At 40.7% G+C, this 26,474-nt stretch overlaps 1 protein-coding gene across 1 annotated transcript in view; it reads left to right on the top strand.

The window, feature by feature from the left end:
* The window catches only part of LOC132891951 (potassium voltage-gated channel subfamily H member 7-like), a 181,207-nt gene that overhangs the window by 132,729 nt on the left and 22,004 nt on the right, over nucleotides 1–26,474 (top strand). The window contains exons 8-14 of the mRNA XM_060930120.1: nucleotides 625–1,024; nucleotides 8,577–8,776; nucleotides 9,147–9,149; nucleotides 11,414–11,666; nucleotides 19,781–19,986; nucleotides 20,148–20,232; nucleotides 24,934–25,152. Coding sequence (XP_060786103.1) covers nucleotides 625–1,024; nucleotides 8,577–8,776; nucleotides 9,147–9,149; nucleotides 11,414–11,666; nucleotides 19,781–19,986; nucleotides 20,148–20,232; nucleotides 24,934–25,152 — 1,366 coding nt within the window. The remainder of the gene's footprint in view (nucleotides 1–624; nucleotides 1,025–8,576; nucleotides 8,777–9,146; nucleotides 9,150–11,413; nucleotides 11,667–19,780; nucleotides 19,987–20,147; nucleotides 20,233–24,933; nucleotides 25,153–26,474) is intronic.

Raw genomic sequence — 26,474 nt, 5'->3', positions numbered from 1 at the left:
GTTTACACTTGGGTACGGAAACGGCTTGTCTGCCCTGTTTTTCCCTCTCTTTTCTGGTGCATTTTGCCTCTGACATTGTCAGATACTCCCTGAAAATCGTCCCTTTTGGGGTTTTTTTTGTCTCGATTTAGGAGTCTTTGTTCGAACTGAGCGATCCGTCATGTTTGCTGTGGCTCCGCAGTCACAACCTCTGACCCGCACATGACCTCACGTGACTTTTCTGAACTGGCTGCCGAGCGGGTTGTTAACAGACTAACACGTGGTTAGGACGCCCCGCATCAGGAAATAAAATGTATTGAAACAAGATGATACATACAAGCTATGGGGATGGGTATCAGCTCAAACAATTCAGAAAGGGGAGTGGATTAAATGATTCCTGAACCAGCACATTGACCTGTGTCACTTTAAATGGTGTGTAGAAGAATGGAAAGTGATAACCCAGAGCTTAATGTGGTGGATATGCATTGTAGACTTCAATTAAGAAAACAAGAAATGTAGCTGGACTTTTCTAGAATGCTCTCTCATGTTGCAATCACGAATATGAATTCAATTTGATTGCATTGTAGATTTATTTGTCAGCATCACCATTATTACCATCTAAACTGGTATCTCATTTGTCTTTAGACAACTACTCTGATTGGCTTGTTGAAGACAGCCCGGCTGCTGAGATTAGTCCGGGTGGCCAGGAAGCTGGACCGCTACTCTGAGTATGGAGCAGCAGTGCTTATGCTCCTCATGTGCATCTTCGCACTTATTGCACATTGGCTGGCCTGTATCTGGTATGCCATTGGCAACGTAGAGAAGCCTTATCTGGATCACAAGATTGGCTGGCTGGATAATCTCGGAGTGTCTATTGGAAAACGTTACAACTACAGTGACCCAAACTCTGGACCCTCTATTAAGGACAAATACGTCACTGCACTGTATTTCACATTCAGCAGTCTGACAAGCGTTGGCTTTGGAAACGTCTCGCCAAATACCAACTCAGAGAAGATCTTTTCTATCTGTGTCATGCTTATTGGATGTGAGTATGAGCTGTTTTAGGTTCAGTTATGCAGGGTAAATTCATTGTGATGTATCAATGACAAGAGACCACCAAGGTCAACTGCTCACCAGATATTATTTAGGTATTTAATCATTCTCAGTCCAGCAGTGACACAATACTGTGTGTTCATTGGTACAAATTTATGAGGTGTACAAGTGTTGCTAGGGTTTTCAAACACCTCAATTGCTGGGTTTCACGTGACGTCACATCCGCCTCATTAGTTATTCAAAACTTTAGCTGGTGGTCTACCAAAGCCGAGTTGACAAAGCGTTTGTACGGAGAAGGTGCATTGCTCGCATGAAAAATGCCTTACACTTGTGTTGTTTTAGGTTGTTCGAATCGATCAAACCATGAAACTAATAAAAGTTTCTTTAGGGTTCTCTGTGAACTAATAAAAAAGGGTGAACGAACAGAGGATTTCACAAAAAGACGTCGAGAAAGGTGACTTTTGACCCTCTCACTGAATTCGAAGGGAGCCGAGTCGAAGCATGCTCGAGTTTGCAGCGATCCCTTGGTGAAAGGTTTGTATATCCCTCTAAGCTATGTCCTTAGTGTTTTCCAAGTACTTTTCTTGCTATGTGTCATTATTTTACGGTACTTTTTTTAGCCATGAACCGCGAAAGTCCCCAGCTGTTTCTTTGTTTATTCCTCACTCCTCACAAAGTCCATATGCATGAAGGTTGCGACAAAATTCTGACCCAGCCGTACAATTACAATACGCCGTGATCACTTCTCCGTCTTGTTTAACTAAGATCCAGGTATTTAAAGGGGTTTCTGATGATCTTTGTGAATGATTTACCTGACAGATAAGAGCAAACACAAGTGAGAATCAAGCGAACTGTTGTTTGTTTACACTTCAACTTGCAGCGCTTTGTTGTAAAGACGCGAACGAAAAGCTTAAAAAAAACATACTTACACGGGCAAAAACAATACAGGATTCATTTGGTAGCGACTTGATACCGAGGTCCTTTACCCAGCTACATACAAAAAAGTTGTAAGCCTCCATACTCTTTCACACTTCCATCTGTTTTGCGGTGTAAAGGACGTCTGCAACACCAGATCGTTTGAGATGTCTGGGAACTCGACTGAAGGGTAGTTTTCGAGATCATATGACAAATCCTTCTTTCCCAGACTGTAGGAGTCTATTCCATTGCACATAGCAATCTTCTGAATATAATAAATAGATTTAGGCACTGCCTAAAAGCGGATTGCCCATCTATTTCTGGGTTGTAGAATTTTCTTATATCATAGCCATCCTTTTTTGTTTTATTTCTTTACCGTTATAGTTACTATACTGTTTCTTTATCTTGTACAATCTATATGACTTTGTTTTCAAAACCATCAGAAAATAACTTGATGGGGTTACTCACTACTTAGCTGTTGGGTTTCCTGTGGTGGCAGGCAGGCACGCACAGGACCGAAACCATCAGAAAACAACTCAATGGGTTTCTTTATGTATCCACACTCTATGCCCATGGGGCTCCGCTCACGCGGGCCTTTGGCCCACGCAGGAGCTCCGCTATCTAAAGCGAGCAGTGGCTTCTAGATTACGAGCATACTCTGATATGTTATTGCTAATTGTTTGCACTATGGCAGCCATTTAGACCACCAGCTATTTCACTTCCGGTAAAACTGCTAAGAAAAGTCACGTGACTGAAACTCAGCAATAACACTACTGTGCTGAAAGAACAGTCTGCCAACCAAAATTATCCAGGCGATAGAAATGTTGTGACAACACACTGACATTGATGATGGTGAGCAAATTAATATGGATTGTGCATTGGAAAAAGAAGTGCTAAAGTCTTTAACTGCACATCTAAAAGGTAGGTGTGTCTAATGAAGAGACCAGTATGAATACTTTACACTGTATTAAAATTTGGTGACGTAAATCCAAAATTTACATCAATATTTACACGGTAAAAGTTATAGGTATTCAGTGATGGGTTACAAACTTGCTCATGTCCATTTTCTACACCTCTGTGTATTTCATGTTTCCAAGGTTGCCAGATTTTTCTTGAGTAGAAATGTCTAAGATGGGGATTTCTATGAGGGCCAGTTTAAGAAATATTTCAGACTTATGTTACACAAACATATACACTCACCAGCCACTTTAATAGGAACTTGTTCTTGATTCCAAGATTCCTGTTCTTGGCTAGCAGGAGTAGAACCCAATGTGGTCTTCTGCTGTTGCATGCTGAGATGCTTTTCTGTTCGCCACAGATGTAAAGAGTGATTATATGACTTACTATATCCTTCCTGGAAGCTCGGACCAGTCTGACCATTTTCCTCGGACCTCTCTTATCAACAAAGTGTTTCCACCCACAGAACTGTTACTCACTCAATGTTTTTAGTTTTTCACACCATTCTGTGTAACTCTAGAGACTGTTGTGTGTGAAAACCCCAGGAGATCAGCAGTTTCTGAAATACTCAAACCAGTCCATCTGTGGCACCAACACCCATGCCACAGTGAAAGTCACACTTTGAGATCACAATTTTTCCCATTCTAATGTTTGAAGTGAAGATTAACTGAAGCTCTTGATTTGTATCTGCATGATTTTATGAATTGTGCTGCTGTCAAAGGATTGGCTGATTAGATAACTGCAGAAAACAGCAGGTGTATGTGTGTTCCTAATAAAGTGGCCAGTGAGTGTATATATGAAATGCTCATACAGATACAGGTGAAATGGGCTCACACATACATATTAAATGCTCATAGAGACACATGTGAAACAGACTCATTTTTAACATTGCACACTCACATGCATGTTTCCGTATGAAACTTTAAGTGTGTGTGAAAATTCTTATAGGATGAATGAAGCTTTTCACACGTATGTGTATGAGAACATTTCAGTACATCTGGAAGTCATTTTGTGATGTCCAGAAGGCACTTCAATTCAAATTTGTTTCCCTATGCGCCTTTCACATTACATCATGTAGGATTTGAACCAGGATCATGTGATGACTGAGGTTGTTGGCTTATTAAATACAATTTTATACTGTGGTCAAGCTATCCATGCTTTAGAAATTCAGAGTCAAGCCGTTTGCGTACATATGCAAACTTAGGGTAAAGAATCACACAGCCCTCAGAAACAGAAAAAAAGACTTTTTCACATTGTGTGTGGGAGTAAGGCCCTGTCCACACGGCAATGGATTCAGGTGAATCTGATAAAATTGTTTATCGTTTCGGCCTGGTGTCCACACGGCACCGGCGTTTTGGGTGCCCCAAAACGAAATCTTTTGAGAACGGGTTCCAGAGTGGAAAAACGGTGCCGTTGCGAAGTCGTCTGGATGAGTAGAACGGATTTGTTTACGATGACGTCATAACCACATGACTGTCAGTGCTTCACGCCGGGTAGAAGTGTAACGAACTCGATGCGAGTTGTCAACAAATCCTATAACTTGGTTCATGAAACGCGCTTACAAAATATTTTCACTGTGAATATTTATTGTGTAATGGTGCAAAGTGAGAGAGAGAGAGAGAGAGAGAGAGAGAGAGAGAGAGAGAATGAGAGAATAGCCCTTAGGGCAGAGTCTTTAGTCCAAACACTGCGGAAGTACTGAGTATAACCAAACTGCGCACCGCCCGTGCGCTTTCCAAAAACGAAAACAATCCCGCCAGCAAAAATAGGAAAAAAAAAAGGAGCGATCTCACCTCTTCAGATGTTGGTTTAAGTCCGACAATACGTTCCTCAAAAAGGGCGTAGAAGAACAAAGTAATCCATCAACGTGTAGCATTCAATTTATTCCAGACCATTAAAGAATTCTGGAGGATATCAGAATGTTGGCGTACCGGCTTCCATCTACCCCCATTCATTCCTCTTTCCGCGTCTTTCGTTTTACGCTACTGATTAATAATCAAAACTTTATGTGGCTGATGCTACAGAAGAAGGGGTTTATGCGCATGTGTCTACTTCTTCTATTGTTCTGGTGTCTCCGATGGGACCGTCTTACAGCACACGTAGAGGTGTGGCATGTGTATTGCATCGTTTTCAGCAAGCGTTGCGTTGCCATATGAACCTGATATTTTACTGATCCGTTGCCCATGTGGATGCGATATTTAAAAAAAAAATCTCGTTGCCGTTGTCGTGTGGATGTAGCCTAAATGTGTTTTACACATGTTTATATGAGCATTTCACATGTGTGTGAGTTTCCAGTAGTATGGATGTGTGTGTGTGAAAGTTTCACATGTGAATGGGTACGTGTTTCAGATATCGTTATATCACAAAAGCCTGAAGTATTTCCTAAATGGCCCCTCATAGAAATAGCACTTTTTTCTTTGCTGTGAAATATAAAAACATTGCAATATAAAAACAAAGAGACAATTTAATAATAAGGAATAAAAAGATATGACTTTAGTATCTTGCCAATATATTTCTGCATGAATAATCCTAGTTGTAATTATTACAATCAGAGCACATACTGTTATTTTGCTTCTTTTTTATTTATATTGTAAAGAATGTTTATATTTCTAAAGAAAAAGTGTCCGCAGTTTTCAGCATACAGTAGCATATTGTGATTAAATCAAGTTGTCAGATAATGGCATTGGATTTAATATGAGTCAAAATTGGGCAAGACAAATGGCTTTACGTTCAAGGTATAACTCTTGTATAACGTTTTATACAAACTTTTTATAGTAATACATATAAAATATTTGATATAAAAAGCATGTATAACTCTTTGCCAATTTCTGAATCATGTTTAAGTTCATAGTTATGTTTAACTCAACTGTTAATATGGCCTAGGTTGTTTAAATATTCACAATACAGTAATACCAGCACTACACACACTACAGTGGTGCTTGAAAGTTTGTGAACCCTTTAGAATTTTCTATATTTCTGCATAAATATGACCTAAAACATCAAATTTTCACACAAGTCCTAAAAGTAGATAAAGAGAACCCAGTTTAAAAAATGAGACAAAAATATTATACTTGGTCATTTATTTACTGAGGAAAATGATCCAATATTACATATCTGTGAGTGGCAAAAGTATGTGAACCTTTGCTTTCACTATCTGGTGTGACCATCTTGTGCAGCAATAACTGCAACTAAACATTTCCGGTAACTGTTGATCAGTCCTGCACACCGGCTTGGAGGAATTTTAGCCCATTCCTCCGTACAGAACAGCTTCAACTCTGGGATGTTGGTGGGTTTCCTCACATGAACTGCTCGCTTCAGGTCCTTCCACAACATTTCGATTGGATTAAGGTCAGGACTTTGACTTGGCCATTCCAAAACATTAACTTTATTCTTCTTTTACCATTCTTTGATAGAACGACTTGTGTGCTTAGGGTCGTTGTCTTGCTGCATGACTCAACTTCTCTTGAGATTCAGTTCATGGACAGATGTTCTGACATTTTCCTTTAGAATTCGCTGGTATAATTCAGAATTCATTGTTCCATCAATGATGGCAAGCCGTCCTGGCCCAGATGCAGCAAAACAGGCCCAAACCATGATACTACCACCACCACGTTTCACAGATGGGATAAGGTTCTTATGCTGGAATGCAGTGTTTTCCTTTCTCCAAACATAATGCTTCTCATTTAAACCAAAAAGATCTATTTTGGTCTCATCCATCCACAAAACATTTTTCCAATAGCCTTCTGGCTTGTCCATGTGATCTTTAGCAAACTTCAGATGAGCAGCAATGTTCTTTTTGGAAAGCAGTGGCTTTCTCCTTGCAACCCTGCCTTGCACACCATTGTTGTTCAGTGTTCTCCTGATGGTGGACTCATGAACATGAACATTAGCCAATGTGAGAGAGGCCTTCAGTTGCTTAGAAGTTACCCTGGGGTCCTTTGTGATCTCGCCAACTATTACATGCCTTGCTGTTGGAGTGAACTTTGTTTGGCGACCACTCCTGGGGAGGGTAATAATGGTCTTGAATTTCCTCCATTTGTACACAATCTGTCTGACTGTGGATTGGTGGAGTCCAAACTCTTTAGAGATGGTTTTGTAACCTTTTCCAGCCTAATGAGTATCAACAATGCTTTTTCTGAGGTCCTCAGAAATCTCCTTTGTTTGTGCCATGATACACTTCCACAAACATGTGTTGTGAAGATCAGACTTTGATAGATCCCTGTTCTTTAAATAAAACAGGGTGCCCACTCACACCTGATTGTCATCCCATTGATTGAAAACACCTGACTCTAATTTCACCTTCAACTAACTGCTAATCCTAGAGGTTCACATACTTTTGCCACTCACAGATATGTAATATTGGATCATTTTCTTCAATAAATAAATGACCATCCGAAAGGCTTCTTCAGTTCTGTCTGACTAGTGGGGAGTTCCAGGTATTTATCCTCTAGTGGACCAAAAGCGAACCTAAGGAGAGTCATTGAGGTCACATGGGTCTTTGACACTCTGTCATCCTATAGGTGTTATGGTCACTGGAGGCTGGGTGTGAATGATGTTACTGTAGCAGCCTAGAGGGTCGTTAGGGTGATCTGCGGGATTTTGGCTGTCTCTGCCATCATGTGAGTTATTGAAGTCAGCTGAGTCTTGGTGTGAATGTGTATTCAGTTTTCTGGGAAGTGTGCCAAGGACTGCATTGTAGGTGGCTGATAAGTGGTGACTCAGACCACCTCTTCTGTTCAGTTATGGTCATTCCAGGTTGACAAAGATGGCTTCTTTTACTCCTCTTTCAAACCACCAGCCATCTCTGGTTAGAATATGTACATTGCAGTCCTGAAACGAGTGTCCTTTCTTATTGAGATAAAGAAAGACTGTAGAGTCCTGGCCTGAGGAACTGGCTCTCCAGTGTTAAGCCATGCACCTGTGAATCGGTTGTTTCATTTCCCCAATGTACATGTCTGTGCATTCCTCACTGCACTGAATTGCGCACACTGTGTTGTCCTGTTTGTGTCTGGGTATTCTGTCCTTAGGGTGGACCAGTTTCTGCCTCAGAGTGTTACTGGGTCTGAAGTGTACAGGGATATTGTGTTTGTAGAAGATCCTCTTGAGTTTCTCAGATAGTCCAGAAAAAACTAGGCTGACCCTCTGGGCTGCTAACATTGTTCACACCCGGCCTCCAGTAACCCTAACACCTACAGGATGACCTGAGAGGGTCAACGACCCATGTGACCTCAACAACTCCCCTTAGGTTTGCTTTTGGTCCACTAGAGGATAAATACCTGGAACTCCTCACTAGTCAGACAGAACTGAAGAAGCCTTTCGGATGAGAGATTAAATGTCTTCAAGAATTTCAAGCAAGTCTAGTTGCCTTCTTTAGCACCTACGGTTTGCGATGACCTGGATGACTGAGAACCTTCACAGACATATCATATTATTATTTTTGGCAAGTTTGCGTTGGCCAAATGAAATGATACAGCTGTATTTGGCCTGCAGGCCTAGAGTTTGACAACTGTGAACTGGATAGTAGATGAACATTACATTATTAAAAGCCCAACAATTGTAGGAATAATGTAGATGTACTTATTCAACTAGGAATTAATATATTTTTATTGGTTGTGTCTCATATTCATAAGAATATTTGCATTCAAACTCTATAATTTTCTTGTCCTGGTTAGCCCTAATGTATGCCAGCATCTTTGGGAACGTATCAGCTATCATTCAGCGGCTCTACTCAGGAACAGCGCGGTATCACACACAGATGCTGCGTGTGAAAGAGTTTATCCGCTTCCACCAGATCCCCAATCCACTCAGGCAGAGGCTGGAGGAGTATTTTCAGCACTCCTGGAACTACACCAATGGCATTGACATGAACATGGTACGTTTGTATGTTGAGAATCGGGAGGCTTGTCTCAGCTCATGTAATGCCTATCTTTGTGTAGCTAAAGATATTTGCTATTTATCCTTATTAAGACTTTTTTAACAAAAGGGACACTTTTGCAATCCACAGTGCTCATTGTGAATTTGTGAAGTGGAACTGAGAACTATTCAAACTCATAAACTCAGGGTTTTTTTCTAATGATGTTGTTGATGAGTTGTAAATCTACTGTAGGTTTTAAATTATCTCCTCTAAAACGTGTGAATAAATCAAGTGAAATGTGTTGCAAGTATGCATAATCAACGCAACACCTGTCTCTCTTCATTTTGCTCCATACGAAATGGAATGACCTCATCACGCTGGGATGCAGGAGGTATTTATAAAAAGCACAGGATTCTTCTTAGCCACTCTCATTCTTGTCCCCTCCACTGCCTGTTATGTGCAGACACTCCAGACCTTTCCTTCATAGAGCATTTTTCATCTTACTTCATATGTTATTTTCAATGACAATTCCATTTCAGCTTTGCATTTGCTTAAATAGTTTATGTAAAGGTCTTTTAGCCTGAAGATCTTGTAGCTTACATAAGGTGCTTGTGAAAAGAAAAAGAACAAACATTCCTGAATTGATAAGCTTTAGAGGCTGCTAGCAAGTTCAGCAGGTTATCTTTGTAGTTGCTGAATGATCGTTGTTGTTTTGTTTTTTTTTTGTTTGTTTGTTTTCTTATTTGTTTTTTAATAGTTTGCATGTTCATCTTTATCTTTTCCTTATTTCTTTTGGTGGGATGTCTATTACGACTATAGTTGTCTCAAAACGGTGAGATGCATACTACTCTATTACTTGGTGTATGGATGATTTAAAGAAAATGTTACCCTTTTTATAAACTATGAAAAGGGTAAACCTGAAAACTATTATATGTCTGGATATGACAATATGTAACAATTGTACAACCCCAAATCAAAAAAAAAAATTGAGAATGTTATGCTGAACTTGAAATTAAAACTGAAAACAATTATTTTTTAAATAATCTTTGACCTGTATTGCACTCAAAACAATACAACAGCACATTATTTGATGTTTCACCTCATTCATTTTTTTTTTCAAAATAAACACATTTAAATTTTGATTCTTGCAACACAAAAAAAGTTGGGATGGTAAAGCATTTACCACTTTGTAATGTTGCCATTCCTTCTCACAACACTTAAAAGATGTTTAGAGACTGAAGACACCAGGTGATGAAGCGTTTCAGGTGTTATTTTGTCCCATTCATCCTGCAAACAGATCTTAAGAAGTGCAACAGTGTGGGTCTGTCATTGTCATATTTTTTCCATTTCAAAATTCGCCACACATTCTTTATTGGGGGCACACGGGACAGGTGCCCTCTTCTTCCACAGCCATGCCTTTGTAATGTGTACAGAATGTAGTTTTGCATTGTCTTGTTGAAATATCCTTGGAAAAATGTCAACTTGAAGGCAGCACATGTTGCTCCAAAATCTCAATGTACTTTTCTGCATTAATGCCGCCATCACGGAAGTGCAAGTTACCTTTGCCAAGGGCACTGACATAATGCCATACCATGACAGACCCTGGCTTTTGGATTTGTTGCTGTAACAGTCTGGATGGTCCTTTTCATCTTTGATTTGAAGCACACAGCATCCATTTCATACAAAAAATACCTGAAATACTGATTCACCTGACCACAATACATGGTTCCACTGTGTGATGGTCAATCCCAAATGACTCCGAGTCCAGAAAAGTCGACGGCGCTTCTGGGCACAGTTAACATAAGACTTCCTTTTTGCACAGTGAAGTTTTAACTGGCATTTATGGATGCAACTCTATATTATAGTGCTTGAAAAAGGTTTGCCAAAGTTATCCTGAGCACATGTGGTTATATCAGTTATAGATGAATGACGGTTATTGATGCAGTGCCATCTGAGGGACCGGATATCACGGATGTTCAGCTTAGGCTTGTGCCCTTGCCCTTTACACACTGAAATTCCTCCAGATTCCTTGAATCGTTTAATGATGATATACACCATAGAGCATGATGTATCCAAATTCTCTTTCTAGCTTTCTTTGAGGAACATATTGTTTAAACATTTCAGTAACTTTCTCATGTATTTGTTGACAAACTGGAGATCCTCAGCCCATCTTTGCTCCTCAAAGACTAGGTCTTTCCTGAACGCTGATTGTGTACCAAATCATGATTACAAAAACCTGTTGACATCAGCTGTTTCAAATCACATCATTATTTAATTGTTTTACCTCGTTACTAGCCCTAAATTGCTCCCTGTCCCAACTTTTTTTGGAACATGTTGCAGGCCTGAAACATGGAAATGGATGTATATTAAAAAATGAGATGAAGTTGACCAGACAAAATATGAAATACCTTGGGTTCAATCTGTCTGCAATGAAATACAAGTCAAAGTAAATTTAAAAATCACTGCTGCTTTTTTTTCACATTTCCTATACCATCCTGATTTTTTTTCTGATTTGAGGTTGTATGTTCCATACAAAAAAGGTACTATTGTATGCAGTGTTATACAGTGTTTCTTTATAACTACATTTGCTTCTTCATAAGCTCAACATTTCCCACTTATTGTTTCTGTTAAATTTCTCTCATCTTTCCTATCTAGGTGTTAAAGGGCTTTCCAGAGTGCTTACAGGCAGATATTTGTCTCCACCTGAACCGGAGCCTGCTAGAAGACTGTAAGGCCTTCCATGGGGCCACAAAAGGCTGCTTGCGTGCTTTGGCCATGCGCTTTAAGACAACCCATGCTCCACCGGGAGACACGCTGGTTCACTATGGAGATGTCCTTACAGCACTTTATTTCCTTTCTCGAGGTTCCATTGAGATTCTGAAGGATGACACTGTAGTAGCCATTCTAGGTAATTTTGCTTTTTTTTAATCATGATTAAAAAAAAATACATTATATATATATGTTAGCATATCAGAATTAGTTATTTACTCTGCCAGCTGAAGCAGTAAGTTGATAATACAGTCCTGTTGTTACATTGTGAATAGATCGTGTCTAGCTATACTTCCATGTCATCCCAGTTCATTTAGAAAATTGCAGTGTCATTTCATTTTTTAGTGATGATAGCATATTCATCATATTGCTCCATTATAGCTGAGGTCAGCTGGTGTTAAAAAAAAGAGCACTTTTAGATTGTTTTATTAGCCTGGAGTTAAAAGCAGGAATCTCATTATTTATAATCGTTGATGGTACTGTCAATATTGATTTGTCTGTCTCAATTACCTTGCACAGGCTAAGAATGACTGCAGTATATTTAAAAGGTTTTGGTTGCTGTTAATGTTAGTTTTATGTAGACTGTTTATTTGCTTTAACCAATAACCATTAAAACATGCCTATTTAGCTTGGGCCTGGTATACAATAAAGACCATAAGAGCATCTTATAGCAATGATGCTGACTAATCATTATATGTCTGATTATATAAAATAAAAATAGTTAAAAGAGGGAATGGAGGGGACAAACAGACCTTTTCAAGTAACCGAGAGAAAAAAAAAAGCATCATTACTATTGTTCCAGTGATTGAAGACAAAATATTAGTGACTATGTAAGCTTTTTTTTTAATAGATTATGGAAATAATAATAATAATAATAATAATAATAATAATAATATGCATTTATGTGTAGTAATGCAGGGTTGCAGAGGAGATGTGTGCTATGTTTAACAATTACAATTGCCACATTTTTACATCATATAAACATGAATAACAATTAATTACAAGTGTTCTCAGGCAAAACAAACCTCGTCCAGTAGCACTTATGATGAATATGAAGGAAAATATCGTGAAAAAAATAGGTACCCTATGGGTACATGTGGCTACTGCTAATAAATAGTTTTCTGATACCATATCCATACAGTAAATATAGCATATATATTTACTCTATGAGACAGTAGCCACAAAAATGAAGCGTAATCCAAAAATGAACAATTTAAAAATCACAGAAGTAAAATATACCAAGTGTCTGTACTTTATATTATTCTACTCTTACCTCTTACATTTTGCGAAACGGAAACCTCAGAACTGAGGCTGACATACACACGCTGTCGCCATGACCGAAACTCTTATTTCCCGGAAATGGCCCGGCGCTAGAGCTCAGTGGAATGCACTTTCCCTCTGTAATAAGCATAAACATGTCTGAAAGTGATTTCTTTAGTCTAGTCCATTTATTTTGAATGGTGAACCGAATTGTATACACTCACCGGCCATTTTAATCAGAACACGTGTAGGCGCATGCGCAGTGCGCGACTGTTACACTCTTACATTCTTACAGCACGATGACGTAGTGGCTAGCGCCTGCATATGAGGCAGTAGCCACAACAAAAACGATTTTGACCTTTTTGGTGACCTTGACCGGATGACCCTCAAAATGTTGGAGGTTCTATTTGAGAATAATGCCCATCCATCCTGAAAGTTTCAAGAAGATTGGTCCAGCCGTTTTCCTGTAATATCGTTAACAAACAAACAAACCTGACAGAAAACAATACCTCGCCCCCTGGTGGACTCTGTGCTGGGCGAGGTATTTACAATATGATACATTTTGTAAATGCAATTTTAACAAATAGCTGCGATTTTGAAGACATTTTACTTTGGCTTGCCTTGATTTAATTACTGAAGCTTTGACACTGCAGTTATTTCTCTGCTGATTTAAGTCTAGGTCCCTAGGTATAATTTAGACTGCATCACAGGTAATGGCTCTGTCCCATATTTAAATAAAAGCTTGGACTAAATGTGCTGCCAGACATCCACATAGTGCCTTTTCTAATGGAAATTTTGCACTAAAAGAACACACTCTGCTGCATAATTTTCAGCATTTCTATGAATATGTACCCTTTTTGTCTCATTTTTGTGTCATTTGGACATTTAAATAATGCTACAGCTAAATGTTCTGCCAGTGCAAAATCTACTTCTTGGAGCCCTGCTTCTCAGTGGTTTCTCACACACAGTGTGTCCCACTGGGCAGCCATATCCTCAAACACTGAAACACTGTGGCTCAAGAACAGAGAACCTGCTATTTTAGGTCCTTTGTAGATGTTTGTTTGTTTGTTTGTTTGTTTTTCTGCATAATTAGCAAATTGAGAGTTCATTACCATATTCAATTAATCCATAAAGCACATGAATTAGCTGGAAACTGGCCTACAAGTTTATACACTATCAGCCAAATATTTGGACAGACCCTCTCAGAGAAATCTTTTCTTCATTTCTAATAGTTTTCAACTATTTTAGAATAATAAATTAACATTATGAAATGGAATTATGCTGTGATTTTCTCATCTCATCTCATTATCTCTAGCCGCTTTATCCTTCTACAGGGTCGCAGGCAAGCTGGAGCCTATCCCAGCTGACTACGGGCAAAAGGCGGGGTACACCCTGGACAAGTCGCCAGGTCATCACAGGGCTGACACATAGACACAGACAACCATTCACACCTACGGTCAATTTAGAGTCACCACTTAACCTAACCTGCATGTCTTTGGACTGTGGGGGGAAACCGGAGCACCCGGAAGAAACCCACGCGGACACGGGGAGAACATGCCAACTCCACACAGAAAGGCCCTCGCCGGCCCCGGGGCTCGAACCCAGGACCTTCTTGCTGTGAGGCGACAGCGCTAACCACTACACCACCGTGCCGCCCTTGCTGTGATTTTAAAGTGCAAAATCAAAACTATGTTATATTTTAGTTAGCACTGTCGCCTCACAGCAAGAAGGTCCTGGGTTCGAGCCCCGTGGCCGGCGAGGGCCTTTCTGTGCGGAGTTTGCATGTTCTCCCCGTGTCTGTGTGGGTTTCCTCCAGTGCTCCGGTTTCCCCCACAGTCCAAAGACATGCAGGTTAGGTTAACTGGTGACTCTAAATTGACCGTAGGTGTGAATGTGAGTGTGGATGGTTGTCTGTGTCTATTGGCCCTTTTCCACTACCCTTTTTCAGCTCACTTCAGCCCGACACGGCTCGCGTTTCGACTACCAAAAACCAGCACGACTCAGCTCGCTTCAGCCCTGCTTAGCCCCTAAAACCCGCACCGTTTTGGAGTGGGGCTGAAGCGAGCCAAACCGTGCCGACTGAGGTTGGGGGCGTGAGCAGACACTCCCCTGTGCACTGATTGGTGAGGAGGAGTGTCCTCACATGCCCACACACGCCCCGCGAGCGCGCTGGGATCTGTAAACACCGCAAACCCGGAAGAAGAATAATTATGAATTACGAGAATTTCTGAAGCCTTATGCGCCTCGCCTCATCTATACGCTCTTGCCAGTATCTGTTGGCATTGTCGGTGACAACAAGCCACAGCACCAAGACCAGCAACACTAACGACTCCATGTCCTCCATGTTTATTGTTTACTATCCGGGTCGTGAGACTACCGCTGAAAAGATCACTGAATCAGTGACATACAGAGCATCGTGGACGAGTTCGCGGAGCGCAAGGCTCGCCGTATGCCCTTCAAATAATGCGCGCAGTAGGCTATTGATGTTTTATTATGAGCCATGTACAGTATGTCGCCTAATGTTTTTTTTTGTTTCTGAGTTACATGTTCGTTTGAAGGACTTAATGTACAAACTAACATAGTTGCACCCCGTAGTGTTGAAATTGGTAAACACAGTGCATTCAGTGAGGTTTGCACCGCCCTCCTTTTATTTCTGACTCTTCCTGTCAGCGTTGCAACCTCTGAGCGCTCATTCGTATGCCCTTCAAATAATGTGCGCAGTATAGGCTATTGATGTTTTATTATGAGCCATGTACAGTATCCTAATGTTTTTTGTTTCTGAGTTACATGTTCGTTTGAAGGACTTGATGTACTAAATAACATAGTTGCACCCGGTAGTGTTGAAATTGGTAAACACCGCAGTTGCGGACATTTTGTAGCCTAAAATGATGTTATGATAAGCTTTAATAAAGGGCCCGGTCATTTGCCCCGCCCCCGGCCCGGCTCTGACTTGTTCCGCCACTGTCACTGATGTCACTGTTTGCGCTGCTTAACGGCATCACATGACGTCCACCCACTTTCGCTAACTCCACCCAATGTGTCCACCCACTTCCAGCCAGCACGGTTCAGCGCGGTTGTAGTCGAAATGCAACTCCAACAGCCCCGCTCAGCTCGACTCAGCTCAACTCGGCACGGCACGGCTCAGCCGCGTTTGTAGTGGAAAAGCGGCATTAGTGTCAGCCCTGCGATGACCTAGCAGCTTGTCCAGGGTGTACCCCGCCTCTTGCCGATAGTCAGCTGGGATAGGCTCCAGCTTACCTGTGACCCTGTAGGACAGGATAAGCGGCTACAGATAATGGATGGATGGATGTTATTTTTTTAACATTATTCCTGATGAAGCTTCACACTTAATATAGCAACTTCTGAACAAGCTTCATAATGGAGCTTCATCCATTTTAAAGTTTCTAAACAGGCCAAGCGCCTCACTGCAGCTCCTCATTTTTAAATGAAATCTACATACTTGCTTGGGGAAACAATTTAAAAAATAGGTACCCTATGGGTACATGTGGCTACTGCATATGAATAAAATTGTTTTCTGATACCATGTCCATACAGTAAATATAGCATATATACACGTTATCAATGATACTCGCCTCATCTCTTGCAAGCATCACCAAGCTGTGAGCAGCATCAGGGCTTGTAGTATTTTGGTTACCAATTTTGTTTACTGTGTTTTGTTCAAAATACAGTGCTGTGAACTATATCTATTCTCAAAATAGTAAGAAAGCACTTGTTCATGAATTGTCTTAGAAGCATAATTTAGTACTAATGAGCACATTTGTTTCATAAATGTAGTGTAAAGACTCTAAAATAAAAATAAAATTAAAAATTAAAGCGAATAGCAGAAGCTTGATATCAGCTTCTCAATATATCTGCCAAAAAAACTAAAAAGAAACCTTACAAAACCTTTCATTTGACCTTTCAGAAAGACCATACAAAAGCTGTGATAATCAAAAGGTAAATTTTCTTGAAATAAACACCACTTACTTGATATCGAATCAGTAGCCTTGGCGAACCATGAGGTGAATTTCGTTTATCTTTTTATCTGCCGATTATTTTCCAATACTATGAAATTATAACGAGGTTTTTCTTATTTCGTTTCTGGTTCTGATTGGTTCCAAAGTTTATCAAGAAGTAGAACGGGTAATCAAACTTGATCAAGATAAGTACTGATTGGTTACGAAGTTTCGCTATTGTTACACTCATTCTTACAACATGATGACATAGTGGCTTCGCCACTCGTTCTTGTGTATCTTTGATAACGCAAGATCAACTGTTCGTATCGCGAGATCATGAGTCGCCATTCTGGTGATTGTAATGCGTATGCGCAGTGTGCTATTGTTACACTCATTCTTACATTCTTACATACATACATTCTTACAGTACATGACATAGTGGCTACTGCCTCGCTTCGCCTCTATGAGGCAGTAGCCACAAAAAGTAAATCTGCTTGCAAAAAGGACATAACAAAATACATTTTAATTCAGGAATAAATTTGTATATGGGCTTCACCATTTTCATCTATCTTGAAGCAATTTTTAACCATAAGCCTTGACCTTCTCCCACCTTGTGGCCAAGGTTACCAAGACTGCCTGTTGATCCTCAGCAACCGAGACCAGGATTAAATGGTTACTGAACATGAATGAATTTACTTATAGTGTGCTCAAACTTGATTGTGCTGTATATAAAGTGACCCGAGAGAGAGAGAGAGAGAGAGAGAGAGAGAGAGACTGACAGACTGACTGATTGGGGATCATTTATTAGAAGGATTGAATATTTAGTCAAATTATTGAGTTGTTTTTCTGTCTCCAACAGCTATAAATGTTAATGTTCTCAATTTCTGATTGCTGTTGACAGTTGTAATTAGTGAGCATGTCTCCTCATAATGTCAGAAACATTTGCCATATGTGCCTGGTAAGTGTGCTGAATCCTGACACTTTTAACCAGACTTCTTTCTCACCCACTGAACACTGATGGATCATTGGATGTAGTTGAGTCATGTGTAGAAAACTCAGTTTGGTGCAGGAACAGAGACTGCAGCAAACAGATCCTGAAGTGTGATAGTAGCCTTAATTTAATCATTCAGGATACTAAAAAAGAAGTTTCAGACAAAGGAACCTTAGCAGCACCCAAAATATCACTTAAATCTGAGTCTCTCGGTGATGACGTTGTCATCATAAGCTGATTTTTCTAATTAGTCCTACTCTAAGACCTTTAAGCTCGTTATGGCCTGACACCTGAAATATGATTCTCTTTTGCACAAAATTCAGCCAGAAGTAAAGCTCTATCATTTTTAAAAAGGAAATAATACCATTTAAAGATTTCATTCCAGCTGCGCTGCAGAAGAATCATAGATATTTGAACAGCCAGCATTTGATTACAGACTAAATTGATTAGGCTTACATCAATTTCACTATGGTACGTAGCTGTCCAACAACTTGCTCAAAGCCTGACATTCACAGTGTCAGGAAATCAAACTTCATGAGTAAGGATTTCATCATCTTTTAGCAGACTGATTGTTTTTACCGCTGCAGTTGTTCAATCGCCTCCATACCTATCATGATTTGCAGCAAGATTAAAAAGTCTTTTTTGGGGGGCTGTTTTCCACAATTCGAACATAGCAACATCCAACAGGTTTTCTCAGACTGCCACACATTTTCAGTGAGTTAGAATTTAGCGTGATTATCAAAAGTGTTCCTATTCCTTTTGAAGAAGGACAGCAAAGCCTGTCAGCCACATATGATTGAGCGTCTATGGACATCAAAGTGTAAACCAACATCAGGCCAATCTGTGCTTAAATAATGAATGATGCTTAAATAATGATGAGCACAGGGTCATCCTTTTGCATCTTGTTTTATAAAAATACTTGATTTTATGCGAAGATTTAAAGATTTCAACAGTTCTCAGGTTTAATCCTCTGTACATCTAATAATGGTTGTCATGATGCAGTGTAGCTTGGAAAGAGGACCCAACATCTGTCAGTGCTGACATTCTGATCCCTTTTTAACTGCTCCTTTTGAAGACAGCCACAAAATATTTAGCAGAGACAAGACCAAACAGTTTCCAAAGATGCAGTATTTAACCCCCCCCCCAGTTTTTACTTCTATAAAGCTGCTTTGTCAAGTCAAGTCAAGTTTATTTCTATAGCGCTTTTAACAATAGACATTGTCGCAAAGCAGCTTTACAGAATTTGAATGACTTTAAACATAAGCTAATTTTATCCCTAATCTATCACCAATGAGCAAACCTGTGGCGATGGTGGCAAGGAAAAACTCCCTCAGATGACATGAGGAAGAAACCTCGAGAGGAACCAGACTCAAAAGGGAACCCATCCTCATTTGGGTGATAACAGACAACATGACTATAACATTAACAGTTTTAACATGAAGTCAGTTTCGTTGATGTTATAAACTCTTCATTGATGGAAACTTGAGTGAAAAACTGTTCATGACAACTGCAGTCCTAAAGTTAGCAAGTCAACTGTAGTCCTCAGCCATAAAAGCATTACTGTAAGCGTCCAGAGCGTCCTCCAAGTGTGACTTTCAACTGTCCATATGGGGCCATCCTCCACAGGAGTGATGTGATGAGACTCCAACCAGACACAGGGCACCAGGATGGATCAGGCAGGTCCGAGGAGCAGAAGAGGTCAGCATCTCAATCTCAAGATTGACATGTAGCTCAGAGGGACAGATGGGAGAGGGGGGAGAAAGAGAGAGAAAACATAGGTATGCCCAATGTCACCTGAATAAGTAGAAACAGTATACATTTTGCGCTGAGTGCAAGCAGGGACTCCAGCAAAACTAACTATGACAGCATAACTAAAAGGGGAGAGCCAGAAGGTAACACAGGCAGCTTTGTGATGCTGTCTCTTATTAAAAGTGCTATACAAATGAAATTGATCTGAACTGAACTGAACTAAGCACTGTTCCATTTCATGTATGCATCACAAAAAGTCACAAAATGCATGATATAACAACGTTATTGTTTTTCCAGGCAAGAATGACATCTTTGGAGAGATGATCCACTTGTATGCAAAACCAGGAAAGTCAAATGCAGACGTGCGAGCTCTGTGCTACTGTGATCTGCACACCGTCAATCGGGAAGACCTGCTGGAAGTGCTGGATATGTACCCTGAGTTCTCCGACCACTTCCTTACCAACCTGGAGCTCACCTTTAACCTGAGAGATGAGGACACTAAGGTAAGACTTTATTGGCTCTGTATAAGTGCACCTTTACTGAGATTATGACAAGACGCCACTTAATAGTAGTTGTAACAGTAACCGTAGGAGTAATAGTTATTTTGCTGAATTATGTGTATTTTCAGAGTGACTCTTAAACATTAACTCTTGTCTCAACACAGAGCAGTTATGCACAAGGTAGTGACTCAGATGGAGAAGACGATAAGGACAAGAGAAAGATTTCCTTCAGCTGTAAGCAAACCAAAGGTAATAATAACAAGTGTTGCCAGGCAAAACAAACCTTGCCCAACAGCACTTATTTTATACTCATCTCATCTCATCTCATCTCATCATCTCTAGCCGCTTTATCCTGTTCTACAGGGTCGCAGGCAAGCTGGAGCCTATCCCAGCTGACTACGGGCGAAAGGCGGGGTACACCCTGGACAAGTCGCCAGGTCATCACAGGGCTGACACACAGACATAGACAACCATTCACACTCACATTCACACCTACGGTCAATTTAGAGTCACCAGTTAACCTAACCTGCATGTCTTTGGACTGTGGGGGAAACCGGAGCACCCAGAGGAAACCCACGCGGACACGGGGAGAACATGCAAACTCCACACAGAAAGGCCCTCGCCGGCCACGGGGCTCGAACCCGGACCTTCTTGCTGTGAGGCGACAGTGCTAACCACTACACCACCGTGCCACCCTATTTTATACTTGTATGTTGATAATGGTAATATTTCTCAATCATCAGCTGTCAGGTCCGTGACCTTGAGTTTGACATTTCAAAGTCATTCAAGGTCAAAGGTCATGGTACCAAATGAAAGCCCATATGGCACTTCCTATAAGTTGATAATGGTAAATATCTGTCTCCCATCAACCATTTTCAAGTTACAGGCCTCTGAAAGTCCGTGACCTTCAGTTTGACCTTTCAGGGTCACTCAAGGTCAAATATCATGGTGCCAAATGAAAGGCCATATGGGAGTTCTGATATGCTCATAACATTCGTCTATCGGCAACCGTTTTTGACTTGTCATGGAAAATATGTTATTTTGACCAATAATGCCGCTTTTCCACTACAAACGCGGCTGAGCCGTGCCGTGCCGAGTCGAGCTGAGTCGAGCTGAGCGGGGCTGTTGGAGTTGCATTTCGACTACAACCGCGCTGAACCGTGCTGGCTGGAAGTGGGTGGACACATTGGGTGGAGTTAGTGAAAGTGGGTGGACGTCATGTGATGTCGTTAAGCAGCGCAAACAGTGACATCAGTGACAGTGGCGGAACAAGTCAGAGCCGGGCCGGGGCAAATGACCAGGCCCTTTATTAAAGCTTATCATAACATCATTTTAGGCTACACAATGTCCGCAACTGCGGTGTTTACCAATTTCAACACTACCGGGTGCAACTATGTTATTTAGTACATCAAGTCCTTCAAACGAACATGTAACTCAGAAACAAAAAACATTAGGATACTGTACATGGCTCATAATAAAACATCAATAGCCTATACTGCGCACATTATTTGAAGGGCATACGAATGAGCGCTCAGAGTGGTGACAGGAAGAGTCAGAAATAAAAGGAGGGCGGTGCAAACCTCACTGAATGCACTGTGTTTACCAATTTCAACACTCCGGGGTGCAACTATGTTATTTTGTACATTAGGTCCTTCAAACGAACATGTAACTCAGAAACAAAAAAAACATTCGGCGACATACTGTACATGGCTCATAATAAAACATCAATAGCCTACTGCGCGCATTATTTGAAGGGCATACGACGAGCCTTGCGCTCCGCGAACTCGTCCACGATGCTCTGTATGTCACTGATTCAGTGAGCTTTTAAGCAGTAGTCTCACGACCCGAATAGTAAACAATAAACATGGAGGACATGGAGTCGTTAGTGTTGCTGGTCTTGGTGCTGTGGCTTGTTGTCACCGACAACGCGGACAGATACTGGCAAGAGCGTATAGATGAGGCGAGGCGCATAAGGCTTCAGAAATTCTCGTAATTCATAATTATTCTCCTTCCGGGTTTGCGGTGTTTACAGATCCCAGCGCGCTCGCGGGGCGTGTGTGGGCATGTGAGGACACTCCTCCTCACCAATCAGTGCACAGGGGAGTGTCTGCTCACGCCCCCAGCCTCAGTCAGCACGGTTTGGCTCGCTTCAGCCCCACTCCAAAACGGTGCGAGTTTTAGGGGCTAAGCAGGGCTGAAACGAGCTGAGTCGTGCTGGTTTTTGGTAGTCGAAACGCGAGCCGTGTCGGGCTGAAGTGAGCTGAAGCGAGCTGAAGTGAGCTGAAAAAGGGTAGTGGAAAAGGGCCATAAGTTGACCTTTCCGGTGACCTTGACCTTCACCTTAACCCAATTACCCCCAAAATTTAATCAGGCAATCTAAGGACCATTGCCCACCTGCCCTGAAAATTTGAAGTCAATTGGTGCAACTGTCTAGATGCTACACACAAACAAACCGCACTGATTACAATACCTCGCCCCACTTACTCCGTCACAGGTGAGATGATAATAATAATAATAATAATAATAATAATAATAATAATTTATGCAGCTCCCAGTGCATGATATGCCTGCTATCAAGGTTTTATTGTGCAAGGTTTTCATGTTTGCAATGCTATATTTTTACCTGCTTGTCTGTTTCTTTTTGTCCTTTTATAATTACATGAATATAGTCCTATAGTGCAGCCATTTTAAGAAATGCAAAGAGTGTAAATTGTCTCAGTGGGTTATGCTTATTATACAGATAACTTGCAGTAAAATGCCTTTCTCACACTAGTCATCCAATTATGATAGGATAACTGCACAATTTACATATATTTTCTTTCCAGTAAAAGGATTTTCTGAAAATAATACGTTACATCAGGACTGAGGCTAAGAATTATTGATTGATAACAAATACATGTACAATTATTTTTCAAGTTTATTTTAAATTCACAAACCCAGCATGCTCTTTGACTTGCCCACATACTGGCAATATCCAAGGTTGCTCGGGAAATTACTGCTGAAAGGATTTGAGGAGATGTTCAGTCTACCATTGGATAAACTTTCTACATGATTAACTTTGGCCATATTGCTTTTTACCATGAAATGAAAGTGTTCTCGGCAGGAGTTCCAAGAAAGAGACCACACTTTCCCAGGCTGCATTGGTTGGAATAGCCTATAATTTGTTGAGAAGTTGTTGGGTTTTGTTTGTTTGTTTGTTTGTTTGGTTGGTTGGTTGGTTGGTTGGTTGGTTGGTTGGTTTTACTGAATCTCTTGCCATAAACTGTCCTGCAGTGTTTCTGTTGTGAACTGTGTATTTTATTATTAAATACACTGCATATTAACCAGGCTTGTAGTACTCAAATCCAGGACTCGGACTTGAGCACTGATGACTTGGACTCAGACTCGTGCATTAATTGCATTAGGACTCAGAAAATGGAGACGAGGACTGCGATTTTTTCTTTGATTTTTGTAACATGCCATAATAATTTGGCATAAGATATTTATATCTACATTAATTTTGTACTAATTTTGTGTAAGAGCCTCACACCTGCACACCTTGGTGCGTGCATCAGATAGACTCTTGGGTGCGCTCCAGACAGCGCGCGCGCCAAGCGGACTCTCACTCATTCACCGTAAACGGCTCGGACCTGCACAGGCTTAAGGTGCAATCAGTGCGCTGATATAAAGACTGTGAAAACTTTGCGAAGTATTGAGTTGCGTTGCTGACACATTACCGAGCCTTATTTCCTCGTTTGGTTTCCTGATCCCTGATTTCCTGTTTCTCATCTTTGATTCTGCCGAGTCTACAATAGCCTGTTTGTGCCTCGCTCAACCTATTGCCTGTTTCACTGTTTTACGATTTTGCCTGCCATTCTGGATTGTTTACCGTCTTCACTTGTATTAATAAACACACCTTCTGCAATTGCATCCGTCTCCCAACCATCTCTGACAGAATACTTCACACTCCCTGATAAAGAGAATGCACATTCATCTGTTCATACGTCATGTTCAGGAACAAACTAATGTTAAAGGGGATAAATTATTAATATTAATTATACATTACCACATTAACTGTAATTTTTGACTCACAAATTCAAGTTAAGAGAAAGTGTTTTGATCATCTTAGAAACAGGTTCTTAAGAGGTTCTTTGGATAGTTAACGGATTTTGTTGCTTTAGCTTCTTAAGGGGATTTTACTTCTCATGCTTTCTAAAAAAATATCCTCAGAGGGATAAACCAAAAGGTACTAGATGGATTTTAATGCAAGAGAGAGTTTTCCATGTTTTAAGTCATCTACAAAACATCCATGTGTCCCTATAATTACAACCTTCAAACCCTCCTCTTTACATTTAACACTCACTATGTTTACATGCACAAAATCTTCTGGTATTTGTAGTTATTCTGAAAAAGTCAATGTTCCTACTAAGCTGTTTACACAGCTAATGAAAATGAATATTCCACTAATGTTTCTGTTTACATGCAGCTGTGCATACTCCGATTGTCGAGTTGGTTTGTGTACAGCGCACAGCTGACCGTAAACAGGCAAAAGACTGTGTGTGTCGCAAACTGCCTTCAATACCCCAATTGGAACATACCGGTATATTCTGAATCCATGCACTGTATACATGTCCAAATAATATTGACATATCCTATTGGCATATGTCTTGCTTGGAAAATGCTAAATTCGGAATAAGGCCAAATTCAGAATATCTAAACAGAATATGCTGTTTGTGTGACCCAGATCAAATTCCAAATATTGCCATATTCAGAATAATAGTGGAATATTAGTGTGCATGTAACTGTATTTTGTGTGTGTGTGTGTGTGTGTGTGTGTGTGTGTGTGTGTGTGTGTGTGTGTGTGTGTGTGTAAGTAGTATTATTATTTTCTCTGGAGGCTCCCAGTAGAGGCTGGGACTCTGTGCTACATCACAGGGTGTTCCTTTAACCAGTGTTGATGACATCCCACAGGGAGTAGCATCGAGGACATGGAAAATGAGAACAAGAAGGAGCGGCGTGAGTCACGACTCAGCTCAAAAAGAGCCTCTGATGATTGCAGGGCTTCCAGGGAGGAGCAGCAAAGAAATCAGGCATCTGGAATAATGGAATATCCATGTGTAGACGGTTATACCCTGACTTCTGATTGCAGCCCGTTTAGTGGCAAGCTGGAGCGAGAGGCATATTACTATGGTAAGACATAATCACTGTCCTTAAACCCAGTGGACCAGATCAAATCCATCAATTGAGAATGTAGGTGATGGCATTTCTAATGGGAATGAACATAGCACTCTGTGGTGGATTAGACATGAGAATTCATTGGTTTTTGGTTCAACTTTGCATTTTACTCTATTTTGGCCCCTTTCGTGAAGCCCACAGCAACACTAACACACACTTAGGTTATCATGACTCCTTATGCTTGCCTCGGGGTCTTCTACGGTGTAAGGAACAGCACATCATGGGCCATGCTCTCATATATCAAAAATCTTTTTTAACCAATTTTGGGTATATTTAATGTTGTGGAACATCCACGAGAGATATTAGTTCCTGTTATCACATTAAAGCTGCTATAAACAGTCATTTCCTCAGCCACCCCTATTTTTAAAGTTAATGAGACAACAAAATGCACTTTGTCATGTGACTGTGAAACACGAAAGTACAAACTCATGTCTGGAACCTGTTACAAAGCAGGGACATCTGAAACACCTTTTTAATAAATGTTATACAAAAGCTTCACCTTATCAACAAATATTTAATATTATGTTTGTTAAACATCACTTTTTTATGCGTTTATTATTAGCCTTAGATTATGTGGAGCCATATGCCATACAAGATGCTGTGAGTGAGCTGTTACTATAGGAACGATAGTGTATTAGAACTCGTGCAATAATATAAACCTATCATAGGCATATCAGATGCTCACTGGTAGTGCTGTGAAAATTGTGCATGTAAGTTTCCAAATCTGTCATTGCTTAACTCTTGGATATTCACAATAGAAAATATTCATCCATCCATCTATTATCCATAACCGCTTATCCTGTGCAGGGTCGCAGGCAAGCTGGAGCCTATCCCAGCTGACTACGGGCGAAAGGCGGGGTACACCCTGGACAAGTCACCAGGTCATCACAGGGCTGACACATAGAGACAAACAACCATTCACACTCACATTCACACCTACGGTCAATTTAGAGCCACCAATTAGCCTAACCTGCATGTCTTTGGACTGTGGGGGAAACCGGAACACCCGGAGGAAACCCACACAGACATGGGGAGAACATGCAAACTCCACACAGAAAGGACCACGTTGGCCACTGAGCTCGAACCCAGAACCTGCTTGCCGTAAGGTGATAGTGCTAACCACTACACCGCCGTGCCGCCCTCTATCAACAACACTATCATTAAAAAGCTTTTAATTTCTGCTTTCCAAAGAAATTCATCTTGTTAAGCTCTGTTCAGTACTTTGGGAGTAACGGCAGGTTGAAGTTGGTACAACAGGGTAAAAACTCTGCTTGAGT

This window comes from Neoarius graeffei, chromosome 9 (genome assembly GCF_027579695.1).
Source record: "Neoarius graeffei isolate fNeoGra1 chromosome 9, fNeoGra1.pri, whole genome shotgun sequence".
NCBI lineage: Eukaryota > Metazoa > Chordata > Actinopteri > Siluriformes > Ariidae > Neoarius > Neoarius graeffei.
The sequence above is the reverse complement of the archived record's forward strand: the minus strand, read 5'-3'. Positions and strand labels throughout refer to the sequence as shown.